We start from the raw sequence: 17,129 nt of genomic DNA on the forward strand, positions 1-17,129 counted from the left end.
GAGCCTATTATTTCTCTGAGTAAATGGTTTCACTGTCAAACTATTCCTACTGCCTTCTAGAAACTCAAATCTTATTACTCCACACCCTGCCCTCTGGAATATAAAGAACAGGTGAAGAAGTGTTTACTTTCTTTTGTGTGATATGCCTTCTGGAATTTAGAGCTTGCTATATTCCATTCTCACACCCAATCTTCTTTTCTCAAGACTAAGCACACCTAGCTCCTCCAATACGTACTTGACAAAACAAACAAACAAATAAATAAATAAATAATCCCCTGATAATTCTCAATACCTTTCTGAAGCCCATCTCAGTTTCCTTGTATCTTTAATGTAAAGTGCCTAGAATCAGGCAAAATGCCTCAAAAGAGGTTTGGCCAAAGTAGAACAAAATGGAATGATTGTAACCTATCACTTGAAAACTATACTTTAACTGAAGCAACCAAAAACTGCATTTGTCTTGCGGCTGTTGGGTCATACCACAGGCTCCACATCCTACTGCACAGGCAACATTAATAACAACTTATGCATTTATTTCATTTTTATGTCTCAAATCAACTGCAGACTCAGGCTGTTTTATAACAAAAGCCAGCAATGAAAACAGTCAGAGAACAGGACCAAAGTTAAAACAAATAGAATTAACCTAAATATCAAAATGTAAAAAATGCACAAATATAATTTTAAAATACTAATTCTAATACTACTTAAGCACCATTTTTATTGTCAAAATCACCATTAGTCAATTGCAAAAGACAGTTTTATTTGGAACAGCTTCCCTCTTGAAATGATACCTTTATTTAATACCAACAAACATCCACATCTGTTTACTCCAACTCTTTGAAAAGCACTCAATAGGTGGATAAAAATGCTAAATCCAGTCTAAACATCCGACTACATAATGAACCAATAATAATAATTTACTTGGAACATCATAAATTAAATTAAAATTAAAGTTAGTTTATTTGTTTTTTCTAAAGATAGTATCTTGAATCCTATTAAATCATGGAGATGATTCTTCCACTCATAGAACATTCCTTCCAGTTCAAGGGAAATAATATTAATTGAGTTACCCAAATTGAGCCTTTTAGACATCTCATACAAGAGCTGTGATGGTGAATCTATGGCATGCGTGCCAAAGGTGGCACGTGGAGCCATTATCTGTGGGCATGCAAACTGTTTGTTGCCCTAGCTCAGCTCCAGCCCGCATGTCCATGCCACCCCTCTACTCCCAAGAGTCTCCACGCAGCCCATTTGGGATGCCAGGTAAATGCAGGGTTCGCCCAGAAGCTCTGGGAGGGCATTTTTGGCTTCTGGATATTCTCTGGGGGAGGGTGGGGGGAGTCCATTTTTTCCTCTCCCCAGGCTCCAGGAAAGCCTCTGGAGTCTGTGGATGGGAAAAATGGGCCTACCAGGCCCACCAAAAGTCGGGAAATAGGCGTTGATTGCTTACCTGAACGCCTCTTCTCGTACGGTGAGCGGGTACAGCAGTCACATGGGTTGCTCATGTCCAATCCGGTGGAACTGAGCCTAGTATTAAAAAAGCTTGCCGGATCCGCCCCTTCCCCAGAATTCGCGAATCCATAGACTAGGCTCAGCTGTGAAGCTCTGTAGTGTTCAACTCTCATTGTTAGAGGAAGAAAGAGATAGAAAGGTAAAGAAGACACATACAAGGGCGGGAAGTGACTGCTGTACCCGCTCACCATACGAGAAGAGGCGTTCAGGTAAGCAATCAACGCCTATTCTCCGTACTGAAGGAGCGGGTCCAGCAGTCACATGGGACATACCCAATAGATGGTCCCTAGGGTGGGATTAGCTTGCTATCGTGTGAGATAACGGATTGGAGTACCCTTCTGCCGAAGGCAGCGTCCGCTGAAGCGTAAGAATCAATCTTGTAGTGCCTGATGAAGGAATTTGGCGAGGCCCAAGTGGCTGCTTTGCAGACCTCCTCCAACGGGGCTTGAGTCGCCCAAGCGGCCGAGGTGGCTGCGCTCCTGGTGGAATGCGCAGTGATGTTCCTTGGAACTGAGAGGGAGGCCGACTCATAGGCCTTAGATATAGTCCCTCTGATCCAACGGCCTATTACTGTTGAAGACACTTTGGCCCCCATGACTCTGGGATGATAGGCTACAAAAAGTGCTTCTGACCTCCGAAAGGGTCCTGTGCGTTGGATATATATTCTCAGCGCTCTGGTGAGATCCAGGGTGTGCCATCTAATTGCCAAGGGATGGTCTCGTTGGAGGCAGAAGGAAGGTAGGACAATATCCTGAGATCTGTGGAACATGGAACTGACCTTGGGTAAGAAGGTGGGGTCCAGTCGCAAGACTACCTTGTCCTGATGGAATTGGCAAAGGTCCTGCCTGATTGAGAGGGCAGCCAGCTCCGAAATGCGTCGGGCAGAGGTAATAGCCACCAGAAAGGCTACCTTAAAGGATAGGTACCTGAGGGACGCCGATTTTAGGGGTTCGTATGGTGCCTGCGTGAGGGAGTGGAGAACCCGTGGCAAATCCCAGGATGGATACCTGTGGACCTTGGAGGGTCTGAGGTTGGCTATGCCCTTGAGGAATTCCTGAACTTCAGGGAAGGACCGGAGAGGCTGTCTGCGGGGGCCCCCTAGGACAGATGAAATGGCTGCCAGATGACGCCGGAGGGTGCTGGTGGAGAGTCCTTTATGGAAACCTTGCATAAGGAAGGAAATAATTCTGTGTATGGGAATGCACAGAGGGGAGAGACCTTCCTGAAGACACCACTGGTGAAACTTGGACCACGTGTGGTCGTAGATTCGGTTGGTCGAGCCCCTTCTGGCCTTTAGAATGACCTCCACTGAATCAGGGTCATGCCCACGCAGCTCTAAATCTCTCCTGATAACAGCCAGGCGGTGAGGTGGAACCACTCCGGGTCTGGATGGAAGGAGGCCCCCTGCCGCAGCATATCCCCCGAAACGGGGAGTCGCCAAGGGTCCTGGACGGACAGCTGTTGGAGATCTGCGAACCAGGGCCGGCGGGGCCAATGAGGGGCGATTAAGATTACTCGGGCCCTCTCGGTGAGGACCTTGTGAATCACGTCCGGGAGGATTGGAATCGGAGGAAATGCATAGAGTAGGCCTGGAGGCCATGGACTCCGGAGGGCATTGATCGCTTCCGCTCCCGGGGATGGAAATCTGGAATAGAAGCGAGGGAGTTGGGCGTTCGCATTGGTCGCGAAGAGATCCAGGACTGGTAGGCCGAATCTGAGGGTGATTTGATGGAACAGGTCTTGATGGAGGTTCCACTCTCCTGGGTCTATCGTTGCTCGGGATAGCCAATCCGCCTGGATGTTGAGACTCCCCGAGATGTGATCGGCTAGGAGCGACTGGAGATGTTTTTCCGCCCAAAGGCCCAGCTTGAGGGCCTCCCTCATGAGAGCCTTGGATCTCGTGCCCCCTTGCCTGCAGATATGGCTTTTTGTGGCAATGTTGTCGGTGAGAATGAGAACGTGCCGGTTGGGGATGCGAGGAGAGAAATGCTTCAGAGCCAGGGATACGGCTCTTAACTCTAGCCAATTTATTGGCCTGGAAGCTTCCTCCGGGGACCACGTGCCCTGGGCTATCAACCCCTGGGCGTGGGCGCCCCATCCCGATAGACTGGCATCTGTGGTGATGACAAATTGATCCGGGCACCTGAACGGGGATCCTCTGTCCATGGCCGGAGACTTCCACCACTTGAAGGATCTGCGAACACTCAGTGGGATGACAATGCGTCGATTTGAGTTGCTGTGCCCCGATCTCTGAAAAGGCAACAGAAGCCACTGGAGTTCCCTAGCATGAAGGCGAGCCCAGGGAATGATGCCTATGCATGACACCATCTTCCCCAAAAGAGAAGATAGAGTAACTATGGATACTGAAGGATTAGATAAAATGTTAGAAATTAACTCCACTATACTGAGTTTTCTCTCGGGAGAGAGAAAAACCTGGGAAGATTTTGAATCAATAATGGCTCCCAGGTGAGGAATGGAAGTGGAAGGTTGGAGGTGACTTTTTTCAAAGTTGATGGAAAACCCATGGTCCTGAAGGACTGACATGGTGACAGAAAGGTCTGATTTCACTCTCTCTAGGGAGTTCCCATGAATTAAAATATCATCAAGATAACATAAAATGTGGATGGGAGACGCCCGGATATAGGCCGCCAGGGACCCCAAGAGCTTTGTGAAGACCCGAGGGGCCGAGGAAAGGCCAAATGGCATCGCCCTATACTGGAAATGCCTGCCTTGAAAGGAAAAACGTAAAAATTTTCTGTGGCATTTGGCTATAGGAATGTGAAGGTAGGCCTCAGTGAGGTCTAAGGAGACCATGAAATCTCCCGAGTGAATGGCGGCCAAAATAGAAGACAAGGAGTGCATTTTAAACTTCCTATATTTGATGAATAGGTTTAGTTTCTTTAAATCCAAAATGGCTCTCCAACCTCCGGAGGACTTTGGAACCATAAATAGGATGGAGTAAAAACCTAGGCCCTTCTGACCGGAAGGGACCGGCTGAATGGCTCTAATGGACAATAGATGAGAAATGGCCTCCTCCATACGGTTACAATCTGAGGATGACCTGGGCGAAGGGCAGGAAAAAAAAACGTTTAGGGGGAGGAGAAATAAATTCTAAAAGAAGGCCTGATTGAACAGTGTCAATGACCCAAGGGTCCTTGGAGGAGAGACGCCAATTTGCAGCGAAATGAGCTAGGCGACCCCCTATGGGAATGGAGGAAAGGTTACCATCTAGGTTTTTTTGAAGCCCTGGTAGAGGCAGCTCCCCTTTGGAAACGAAAACCCCTACCCCTGGAGTTCCTACCTTGGGAACGAAAGCGGGGGGAATACTGACCTGGAGATCTCTGATAGGAAGCCGCTTGATCTTGCTGGCGCCCTGGGCGACGAAAGGACTGCGTTTTAGTAACCTTTTTTGTGGTTGGGCCCAAAACCTTCTTCTTGTCTGTGGTCTCCGTGAGGAGAGGATCCAGAAGATCACCGAAGAGAAGGTCGCGCTTTAAGGGGCCCTGGGATAACTGCCACTTTTGGCGAACTCCCGCTTGCCAAGGGCGAATCCATAGGAGTCTTCTTGCCGTTGTAGAGGCTGCAATAGACTTAGCAGAAAATCTAGTAGATTGTAAGGTGGCATCAGCCACGTACTGGGCAGCTGCAAAGACCTTGTTGAAGTCTTGTTGACCTCTCAAGTCATCTGGAGGAATGTGCTGTTGAAGTTGGCGAAGCCACAGCAGCATGGCTCTGGAGAAGAAGGAGGCTGCTGCAGAACTTTTAATGGCCCAGGAATCAGCGGAGAAACCTCTTTTGAGCATTTGCTCGATGCGCTTGTCCTCTGGACGGAGGACTTCCTCCGCCTCGCCTGGCACAGCCGCTGCCGAGTGAAGAATTTTGACAGGTTCATCTGGTTTGGGAAAGGATAGAAGCTCTTCATAGGAAGAGGAGAGTTTATACAACTTTCTGTCCTTGGTAGAGGGATTAAGGCCAGAGGCTGGAAATTCCCACTGTTTAAGTAAGGCATCTTTAAATAATTTAGGCATAGGGATTACCTCGTTATCCTCCTGTTCCTCTGTGAAGTAAGGTAAATTCTCCTCCGGGGGATCAGTGGAAGTGGAGGCTTGTTTCTCCTGGGCCGCTAATCCCGTAGAAATTCTAGCTTTGAGGAGGAGAGATTTGAATAGTTGAGAAGGGAAAATAGTAATGGGAGGAGGGACCTTTATTTGGGATTCCTCGTCCTCAGATAAGCCCTGGAAAGGGTCTTCATCCTCCTCTACATCCTCATATTCATCTTGGGAGGACTCTGAGTCATCCTGAATAGGAGCTCTGACCGCTGGGGAAGAACCCAAGGGGCGGGAGGAACGAGAAGGAGGAAGAGGTAAAGGAAGCTCATTGATGGAGGAGAGTTTGGCATCAATGGCTTTGGACAACACAGCAAAAATAGATTGGAACTCAGGAGGTAAACTGGAAATATCAGCAGAAATGGCAGAAGAATCCCTAAAGGCCTGGGAGGATCCTGGCTGGGGGGAAACTTCCATAATATCTGGTTCCTCTGGACCTATGCCCCATAGGTTAGGTTGGGGTCTGTCTAGGTTTGGCTCATCCAGAGATAACACAGGGACCCCAGAAGGAGGCAGGCTAGAGGCCTCTGGTGGGTCTTGACTACTGATTACTTGGGCCTGCACTTTCAAACGTTTTGCTGATTTATCATGAATCTTTTGTAGGGCTAGGTCCCTTCTCTTCTCGGCCCTGGTGACCTTGGTCGAGGGGCGGGCCCCTGGAGAAGAGGAGGAAGAGGCCTGGGGGATACTAGTAATCTCATCGCCTGTAGGCCTGGCCTCTCTGGGACCTTTAGTTGTGCCTCTCTTGGGAAAGGTAGCCATAGTCTGACAATTAACAGAAGACAAGGCTGAGCCAATAATTAAATTATAAGGAGAAGATTTCAAGGACTTCCCAAGAGGAATGGATCCTGCTTCGAGGCCTCGAAGCTGCTGAAACGTGAGGACAATCTGGGCAAACCCAGAGTTCGTGCCCCCAAATCCAGCGGGGCCAGCCTCCCTAAACTTTGCAATTAAGTAAAACCAAGGCACTCTGGTTGGAGGCTAGGCCGGTGGAGAATTTAGCCTGGGACCCCCAAGGCCCGCTCCCGGATCCACGCGGTGGACTGAGGCCTACGCGGCTGGCAGAAGGCCAACACGAGAGGCCTAGATATTTTAAGAAAGGGCGCGAAGGCCTTCGCGCCAAAAAATCGCTTCGTAGAGTTTCTTAAGGGGAAAAGCGATCGACTAAGTCCAGGAGACTAAAGGCGTCCCACTCCGCAGGAGGTATTTTATAAGCCCTTAAATATATTTTTATACAATAATTAAGCAATAATCCAATAATAAATACTTGCACTAGGACCTCCAGGCCAAGGGATTAGAAGAATCCACAAGCGGCCGCAGGAATCGTAACCGGCAAAACCGCCGGGGGAAAACGAAACCGCAACTTCTCCCAAGTAAAAAAGCCTAGCCGCTTTTTATTTTTTTCCTTTTAAAAACGGCTGGCGCAAATAGTGCAAGTAATTGAATAAAGACAATAAATCTTACTACTTTTTTGAAGGAAAGGTCGAAGGGAAGGTGTTAGAATGTTGAACGAGCATTCACAATACAACCGCAGGATATGCGAACTGAGCGAATTCTGGGGAAGGGGCGGATCCGGCAAGCTTTTTTAATACTAGGCTCAGTTCCACCGGATTGGACATGAGCAACCCATGTGACTGCTGGACCCGCTCCTTCAGTACGGAGAATGGGCTATTTCCGGCCTCCAGCGGCTTCACGGAAGCCTGCTAGGCCCAAAACAGGGGGCGGAAGATCGTACATGCATGCACGTTGGAGCGTAGGGGTTGCGCGTGCATGCACAGGGGCAGGGCAGCAGGGGGTGTCACATGTGCATGCGCAGGGAGATAGAGCACTTTGAATTATAGGTATGGGCATGCACAAATGTGCTTTCAGCACTCAAGGGAAAAAAGGTTCACCATCACTGTACTAGAGCTAACATACCGAAATTAAACCCCACTGGTTTCTGCGGCAAAGATCTATTGAGTTAAAAAGGCTTTTTTTTCCCCTGCATTCGGTCAGGGGGAGGATTTGCCATTTGTATACACAATCCAATTCCATTGAGGAATACTCTATAAAATCTTATTTTATTCAAGGAAGTATCAAGTTGCAGCACAGAGGCCTTGCAAATGCCAGCATCTGCCTCACTTGGGTACTCCTCATCAACAGTGAGAGGAAGATGATAGAGATCAGCTGGGGTGAGGTGGAGATAGCCAGGTTGGAGAAGCTGAAACACATGCTATGTTTGCAAATGCAGGCAGGCTGCCAAGTGCCCAAATTTTGATCACATAACCATAGGGACCCTGCAGATTTGACTCCAAGGACTAGCCGTAACTACCATTTGTTCAGTGCCACTATAACTTCAAATAATTGGTTATTAAGCATAGACTCCCTGTAGGTTGATCTATTAATTCCCCGTCCCCCTTTCCTTTCCATGCTTAATTTTTGTCTCTTTTAAACGATACCATTCAATATTACAAAAACATTACTGAATGTTTTCCAGCGGTGGGTTGCTCCTGATTCAGCCCAGTTCTGTGAACCTGTAGCAACATTGGTGGGAAGCTCCGCCCACCCACCCAGCATGATTCTGCGCATGCACAAAAGCATCGCACACACACACAAACCAATAGCAACGGGTTTTAGAACCCACTACTGAGGTTTTCCCAATTTTTATTTATGGAGACGGTTATTTATGATTGGTTGGGAACTCAACTGATTGCACATAGTAATTTTCCCCGTAGCTCCACAGGGCTTTTAAGTTCTCATGTCATCTGGCAATGATTTTTATCCATTGCTAGAAAAAGAAACAAAGCTAAAACAAGTCATGAGTTATTTTAGGTTTGTTTATCAGAGGAACATGATCAGAAACCACTGCCAGAAAGCACCTTAAACCAGTGGTTCTCAACCTTTCAATGCTGCAACAGTTCCTCATGTTGTGGTGGCCCCCAACCATGAGTCTAATGCCAATTCTCCCAACAGAGCTTTAAGCTGATTGGCAGGAAGGTCAGCGGAAACTCCCTCCCCCTGTAAATGCCTGATTGGTCGGATTGTAAAAATATGTTCCAAGGCACCAGAATAGAAGCTTTAGTTCCTAACACCACAGGAAATTTGTCTTTTCCCATGGTCTTAGGTGACCCCTGTGAAAAGGTTGTTGGACCCCCAAAGACGTCCCAGCCTCCAAGTTGAGAACCACTGCCTTAAACTTTAAACCAGCTTTTGGTTTGCTATATAGGGATGTGGAAGGTATCCAACATGTTCACAATCCATAAACTGTGCTTTAAGCACTTAATGTCCCTCAGAGTAGTAGTAAGACATGCTGCTATTTATCTTTATTTCCTGCTCTTCGGTAGATATTTTCCTCACACATGTCTACATGGAAAGAACCACCTACCTTTTCTTTTAATCTCTTCAAGCTCCTGTTCAATTTGCAGACAGAGGGACTGTGTAAGTTCGAATGTTATTTTTTGAAAAGCATCAAAATCTTCCACAGTGTAGACATGGGTTTCTGCAGGGGGGGTAGCAATTGCTTCCAACTCAGACCGTACAGCGTCCTTAACCCCGACTGCAAATATCTCTACATTTGCGTTCCTCAGTTTTATGGCTGGGTCTTTAAAAACATCAGATGATTTCCCATCAGTAATGAGAATCATGACTCTTGCAACATCTGGTCTTGCACCCCTGCTTGGGATTAGCACTTTTTCTCTTACGTAGGTCATAGCTTTGCCTGTGTTGGTAGATCCACCTCTGTAGGGGAAGGTGTTAACAGCTCGAATTACATCCTCAATTCTGGTGTATCTGTTCAAAGGAAATTCTGTATATGGATCCCTGCTGTACTGCACAAGGCTTATTTGGACTTTTTCAGGGGAGATCTCGAAGCTTTTAACTAGCACCTCTAAAAATGCTCTCACTTTTGCAAAATTGGCAATGCCAATACTGTAGGAGCCATCAACCAAAATCACAATATCAGCTTTTACGTCTATTCCTTGTGCGCATTCTGTAAAAAAAAAATATTGAGTATTTAGTATTGCTATAGCATTTTGGGAGGGAAAAAAACGCAATATTACAATGCTACTGTAAATATGTATTTAACACATTAAACCACTTTTGATTTTTCGGAAAAGTAGCAGTATATAGTTGTTGCTGTTTGTTAGAAAGTAAGAATTCTTAAATTACCTGAAGCATAGGTAGTTCTCAACTTATGCCACAATTAGGACCAAAATTTCTATTGCTAACTTGTAGAGTTACGGCCAATTTTACCATTCTTTTTCCCACAACTGTTAAGCAAATCACTGCAGTTGTTAAATGAATCATATAAAACTTCTCCCATTGATTTTGCTTGTTACGGTTGGGAAGGTAAAATGATGACCGTGTGGCCCCAGGGTTATAAATGCAAGCCATTCACCAAATACTTGAATTTTGATCACATGACCATGGGTATATTGTGATAAATCGCTTTTTTTAAAGTAACTTCACAGTCACTAAACAAATGGTTGCAAGTTAAGGACTATCTGTATCTACATATTCCAGCGTCTTGTTTCCAACAGTGCAGAATTAATTCAATTAAGAAGAAAAAGAGAGAAAATATCACAGCCTGTGTGAAGGAAACTCACAAGAGAACCATCACAGTTCAACTGCTAAGCACATCCTATGGCCCTTCCCTATTGTTTGTATGACTACACAGTCTAGATTCAAAGGGCAAAGAGGCAATTTGAGTGTGCACATAACAACTGTCTGAACGTCTTTAAATTTAAGGCATGTCTTCTTGGAACTGGGAGGAAAAAGATGCAACTTCTTTAAAAGGTAGCTAACAGGTAACCCACACAATCCCAAATCAGCTATTTTCTTTCGAACCTTCACTATACACACCTACCACTGTGTGCATACATAGCAACAGATTGAATAGTTGGCAGTTAAAGAGTTTGTATTGAAGCTGAACCCGCATATTCTTTCAAAGACACAACTTCTAGTAGATCTTTTTCAGCTGATCAAGGCTGGGATTTGGTAATAACAGGCGGAAGAATGTTTAATTGTTCGGCTATTTCATTTCCATTTCAGATTGGACCCTCATAATTAAGTTTTATGAGCATATCCCCCTTGCACTGCCACAAAGTAATCCACTACTATAATGAGATCATATTTTTACAATATATAAGAAGCCTGATTCAGAACAGGGCTGCAGAAAAGTGCCAAACAGCTTAAACTCAACATCTCAATGAAGTTCCTTGATGTTACTGTAAACAACCAAAAGGAAGTCATATTTATTTTTATTTATTTATCTTACACTTTTCTATCCCACTGCAATCAAAAGACTTGGCAGCTTCCATAGAATATGAGCTGGTTGAACAGTTCTAAGAATGTCTGTTCAAAAGCCAATCTCTCTTCAGTTGGATTCTTGTAGGATATAACTGTACGGGCCTTAAATTAACTTTTTCAGTAGGTCTTAAATTAATTCTTACCAAAAGTAGGCTTATTTGTTTCCTGGATGAAATTTCAGTAACTTGGTTTTATGCTAAGACGTTACAATTATATTGTTATGGTTTGCTTTGCAAAAGTATATTTTTGCATTTTGTTAAGTTGAGAAGAAAGCTAGCTGTTCCTTGTGGGGGGAAATATGGGGCCAGAGACTTTTCAGGTAAGGAGTTGTCCATATGCTCACAGCTCAGGTTGTAAGGCTTATTAAGACTATTGATCTAAGAGCAGGAGAACAGGCTTCAAACTACTGCTTGCCAAACTTGTATACTTCCTTAGTGTGAAAATTTATTTTGAGAGTTACTTTGAGTTCTTGGATTGCTAAGACTCTAGAATTCTTGTTTTTGTTCATGAGCCTGAATCTGAATGTTAAAAAGCCTGGGAGGAATAAACTTCAGCTGGTCTTTTATGACTTTAGAGAGTCCAGTTTTGGTTTTGTTATTCACTGGTCATCTCCCCACCTTCCTGTCTTCCAGGGTTTCGACCACACTCTGCTTGGATCTATTTATTTCCAATCTAAATGAGATTGTAATAAGAGATGGTCCATAGCTAGAGGAAAATAACGGGCAGAGGTCACAGCCGATCAACAACATTAAAATATTTTCAAAAGAGACATCTGTTTGTGTACATAAGGAGCCTGTTTAAGACCTGACAAGCATAATGGTCTTTCTTTACAAAGTTGAAAATTATCAAAACCAGTTCACAGTGTACAGATGAAAGAAGGTGTACCTAAAAAAGGCAAAAATGGTCAATAGGATCTAGGACGTTTGCAACTTCCGTAAACATTATTATTGGAGTATGCCGGCAAACAAGGAAAAAGGCTCTATAAAACCAGAACAATTCAAGATAGCTTCAAGCTGCCCCATCTTGTGATTTAGGTTGATACAAAAGCAATATCATGAGGTCATGATAGAAAAAAAAACATTATGGGAATATATTTTTAGAGGGAAGTGAGAGAGCCCTAAATTTCCTGGCATTTATTTTTTAATTCAAACATAGGTTGGGCCTTGACAATTCTGTGTATATTCTTTTTTTATTGAATATAGTACCATCCCTGCATTTTTTAATATCAACTCCATAAATTCATTATAACATATAGCATATTCTAATTTATCCTCAAGAATGGAATTGCCCATCCATGGTGCAGAAGGTTTAATTTACTTCTTGTTTCATTTCAGAATGCTGGGTCTAAAACGTTTCTACCAGCTTATCAAAGGTCCATGAAACAAGATTTTGTTTTAATTTATTATTTTCCTCTGTAATTGTTTAATTTTGCATGACTTGGCCACTGACATACAATAGCTCATTTCAATGACAATGACTCACCAACTCGAACTTTCGTTGGCAGTGTTTTTTCCATTACAGACACTGGTTCACTTGAAGTCAGTCCTTTCATGGCATACACATTAATTTGGTATTCTGTGTCTGCTGAAAGATCTTTTATATTAAAAGCAGTAGTTTGTGGTCCTGCGTTCACTGAGAATTGTTTGGCATCCGCTATCATTGGAATAATGTCCACCTTATAACCAGTTATGTCACTAGGAGATGGATCCCAAGTGATTTTGATAGATCTTGATGAGATTTGTGAGGCTGCCAGATTTGAAGGAGGCTCTAAAGCTGGAAAATGAACAAAAATGCAACTATTAATATCTCCTTCTTGAGAGAAGAGATTAATGCTAAATATATCTAACCCTGTCCCCCCACTACCCCTAAATAGCCCGTGGGTAAATAAATACTAGATCAAATGATATCATTTTTCTAGTCAATCTGGTTATAGGATTTATCTAAACTGAACAAAAGTTGCAAATAAATGTAGACTGAATTATGACTATTTATTGTCCTGTACAGATGAAAGGATGTTGGAACATGATAGATGGTGAAAAAGAAGTCAGTCTCTCTATATTTACTCAGAAGTTAGCAATGTTGAGTTCAGTGCAACTTATTCCCAAGAAAACAATCCTGCCTACTTAACACATCTTCATAAGAGTTCAATTAAGCACAATGTGACTTAATTCTGAGCAGTTATGAGCAGGAACTGTAGTATATAATAATAATAATAATCTTTCACTAGTCTCTTTGTCTGCATAATTAAAAGGAACCCTCCTTGGCTGATCATTAAGTTTAACCGCTGTCCCGTGGCTTTCTAAATGAGTATAAATTTGGAAAGTGAATATATAAATCCCAGAAAGAAACACAAAACTTGCCATTTGATATTTTCAGGACTGATATTCATCCAAACTTTTTTTTTTTTTGGCAAGCTGACTGGCCTGAAGTCAATATTGGTATTGTATTCAATAGTGCCAGAAGCCAAGAGATATCAAGTGCAGCTATAATCGATGCATTGTAACTATCCCATTTCTAATATAAATAATCCATAAGTGTGATAAATCCCAGTCCCATATCTAAGCTTGAAACCTGACTGGAAGTGGTCCAGAATATCTATACGCTCCAGGATTCTCTGTAACTGTAGTGCAACCTCCTAAATTACCTTCCGTAAAAAAGGCTGGACACAGAACAAAAAATATCCAATATGGTTGGGCTCATTGATTGTTTCCTTAATGATAATGTGGTCAGAGGTCAACTGAGGAAACCAACCAACTATTGAGCATGATAAATTACATTTCAAAGCTGGTCAAGGAAAAATAAATCTGAGTTAATTTAAAACTAAAGCTAACTAAGTCGTATGATTATTCTTCTGTGTTATTCTCCTGTATTTAATTACTTTTCCCTACAATAAGTAACAAATATTATATAATTGTTATGTATTTTTGAAACTGCATGTAACCTGGACGCCTCAAGCTCTACCTTACTGCTCTTTCAAAAGTGCTTTTTAGTAGATCAAATCCGCATTGCCTCGTTAACCAGAAACATTAGTCAGAAAGAAGAAAGTTATACTTTTGCTGCCCCATTATTATAGCTATATATTTATTTAAGGATGAAGTTAATTAGTGATACTTCCAAAAAAAATACCTTCTTCTCCGCTAACCAAGTCACCCAACTGTTCATCAACTCCCGAGCACACCTGTGAAACAATTTCATTCTGAATTTCCGCAATGCCATCAAAGTTGGCCACATTAAAAACATGATTCAGTGAAGGCTGGGATGCCATTAACTTCAGCTCTTTAGCATCTGCAGCTTTGATTCCTAGAAAATGGTAGAGATAACAATACTAAACAAGTTTGTCCAATAATGCAGCACATAGTTGTTCTATTTGAGACTATCCATTCCCCATTCTGGTGGGAATTCCAAGACAAAAAATCTGGTTGACACTTCTGTCTTTTTCCTTTATTTATTTATTTGAAACATTTATTTGCTGGTCATCTCATATCCAAATATTCTGGGCGGCTCCATTACTCTTGATATAATGAAAGTTTTCTATATTCATACTTCAAACTACCTGGTATTGCTGAGATAGAATGTCCACTACTCTTATTTTCCCAGTTTGACTGTATGATCTTTTTATACTGGGAGATGAAATAATCCCTTATTGCTTTCTCAGCCCCCAGATTGCGAGATACATCATGTTCTTCTCTTTATTGTACATGGACATCCATAGCCATGCAGCAACAGGACTGTATGTACAATACATTATATTGTTCTACCATTATACTAATTAATAGCATTAATACCATCATATTCAACATTATATGTACAGAAGATAAAGAGAAGAACAAGATTGTTGAAAAATACAATTTTTGCATCTTGGGCAATCAGGTTTAAACTATTTATTCAGCAAAGCAGTGTTTTGAAGCATCCTACTTTTGTTGATATTACTGAAATCATATAAAACAAAAGAATTTGAAAAAAATAATCTCTATAAAGGATCATTTCATGGCATAGTTGGCATTCTAACTTCTAGTAGTCCTTGAATTTAAGGACGTAATGTAATTAATTAATTATAGTTTTCATGGGGGAAGTGCATTTTTATTACAAACAAAATTTAAATTTTGCTTTAAATTTCTCTCTGTGGATAAACTACAATAATCACCACCAACAATATAGGATTGAACATACCCAAAGAAAAGACTTCAACTCCAGTGCTACGAAGTTCTCTTGCAGGAATTTCTACTTCATCTTGAGATTTTCCATCCGTAATGATAATTGCCACTTTAGGATAGCCATTCCTTGCTCCAGCAGACTCCGTGAAAGCATTTCTAATCAGATAGTCAATAGCTTCTCCTAAAATTACAAAACAAATCGAATTTTTAAATCAAAACCATTAATTAACCATTAAGATGAAATTCAAAATTATGGAGTCATATAAGAGCACCCAAAAAAAATCTGATCTCTTATTATTCAGGATTTCTATGTGATCAGAGGAAAATTCGTACCTGTCATTGTGTTGCCTCCTTTATATGGTATTCTTCTTATTGCCTCAATGAGATCTCCTTTTCTGAAATGTTGATTTAAATTGAATTCAGTCCTTGTATCTGTGCTGTACTGGACTATTCCAACTCTTGTCTTATCTTCTCCAATATCAAATGCTGATACAAGAGTAACAATGAAGTCCAATATATACTTAAAGTTATTTCTACCCACGCTCCAAGAGCCATCGACAAGGAAAACTAGATCTGTAACAGCACTAATGGAACACTCTGAAACATAATGGAACAGAATTATTAATTAATCTTCACACATACACTAATGTATTCTAAATGTTTAGTTTATTTGGAGTTCATGCGAGCAATGGGTTGCTCCTGGTTCAGCCCAGTTCTAAGAACCAGTAGTGGTGGCAGTGGAAGGCTTCACCCACCCACCCGGTATGCTTCTGTGCATGTGCGGAAGCATTGCGCATAAGCAAACCAGTAGCAAAGGGTTTCAGAACCCCCCACTGATCCATGCACATGAATCAGATAGCTAGAAGATGTTTATGCATGTATTCATGCATTCTTTCAAGTCATTGTGGACCCCTGGGAACAGTTTGAACTAATCCCTGCAGTTTTCTTGGCAAAATTTTGGCAATCTGGCTAAGAAAGAGTGACTGGCCCAAGGTCACCTAGGTCAGAGGTCTCCAATCTTGGCAACTTTAAGACTTGTGGACTTAAACTCCCAGAATTCCTTTGCTTTGCTGGTTGAGGAATTCTGGGAGTTGAAGTCCACAAGTCTTAAAGTTGCCAAGGTTGGAGACATCTGACCTAGGTGAATTTGTCTATAAGGCAATACTAGAATATAAAGTCTCCCAGTTTCTCCCAGTGCCATAACTATTACATCAAACTGGCTGTAGACAGAAGATAGCTAGATAGCAATATACATATATTCCAAATTTAACCTTATGGGAAAAGTGTAATAATCCATCGAAAGTTCACTCTTACAGAAAGGAAAATTAATTTTCCCTGCTAATGGTTGCTATTTTTAGACCACCTCCCATGCTGCTCTAAGATGGTCCTGTTACTTTCACTTGATGCAAAGGACTGAATATCATTGTAACTGATGACATTGAGCAGCTACCATCATATAAAATCACAATACCAAAGTAAATATTAAAATATGTTAATGGACAAGCTTAAACTGGAAACAGAAAACAAATCCATTCAACAATAACGGCATCTCATGGGCTTTAGGGAACCCACCCACTCCATGCCCAGAATATATAATTGTCATATTTGTCTCTTATTATATGAATAGGGTAAACAAAGTACATTTGATGACTTTTTGAAATTGGAATCAGTTTCCACCCTGTTTATTGACAAAAGGGTTCCTCTGAATCAAATGTAAAATGGTTGGCATAACTCCTGAGCCAAACAGAAGTCTCACTGTTGTTCAGAGTCTGGAGATAGTTAGATCAAGGGATAAAATAAGGGGAAAGGGAAAAAATATATCTGAAAATGCCCAAAGCATGGGCAACAAAAGTTTTTATAAAATAAAAGTTTACCTCCTTGGCCATCAAAAACTGCAGAAAAAACTGTTGCTACCAACCTGCCTTCCATTGAAGACCTGTATACTGCACGAGTCAAAAACAGGGCTGTGAAAATATTTACTGACCCCTCACATCCTGGACACAAACGGTTTCAATGTCTACCCTCAAAATGACACTATAGAGCACTGCACACCAGAACAAGTAAACCAGTGGCT

The 17,129-nt window shown here is 42.3% G+C and overlaps 1 protein-coding gene across 2 annotated transcripts in view; it reads right to left on the reverse strand.

Moving 5' to 3' along the window:
• COL12A1 (collagen type XII alpha 1 chain) overlaps positions 1-17,129 on the reverse strand; it is a 154,113-nt gene that overhangs the window by 114,282 nt on the left and 22,702 nt on the right. For both annotated transcript variants that reach the window (XM_070733068.1, XM_070733069.1), the window contains exons 6-10: positions 15,389-15,652; positions 15,072-15,236; positions 14,028-14,201; positions 12,384-12,674; positions 8,980-9,582 (exon numbers count right to left, since the gene is read on the reverse strand). In XM_070733068.1, the coding sequence (XP_070589169.1) occupies positions 8,980-9,582; positions 12,384-12,674; positions 14,028-14,201; positions 15,072-15,236; positions 15,389-15,652 (1,497 nt within the window). The remainder of the gene's footprint in view (positions 1-8,979; positions 9,583-12,383; positions 12,675-14,027; positions 14,202-15,071; positions 15,237-15,388; positions 15,653-17,129) is intronic.

The sequence above is a fragment of the Erythrolamprus reginae genome, chromosome 1, assembly GCF_031021105.1.
Source record: "Erythrolamprus reginae isolate rEryReg1 chromosome 1, rEryReg1.hap1, whole genome shotgun sequence".
Lineage (NCBI taxonomy): Eukaryota > Metazoa > Chordata > Lepidosauria > Squamata > Dipsadidae > Erythrolamprus > Erythrolamprus reginae.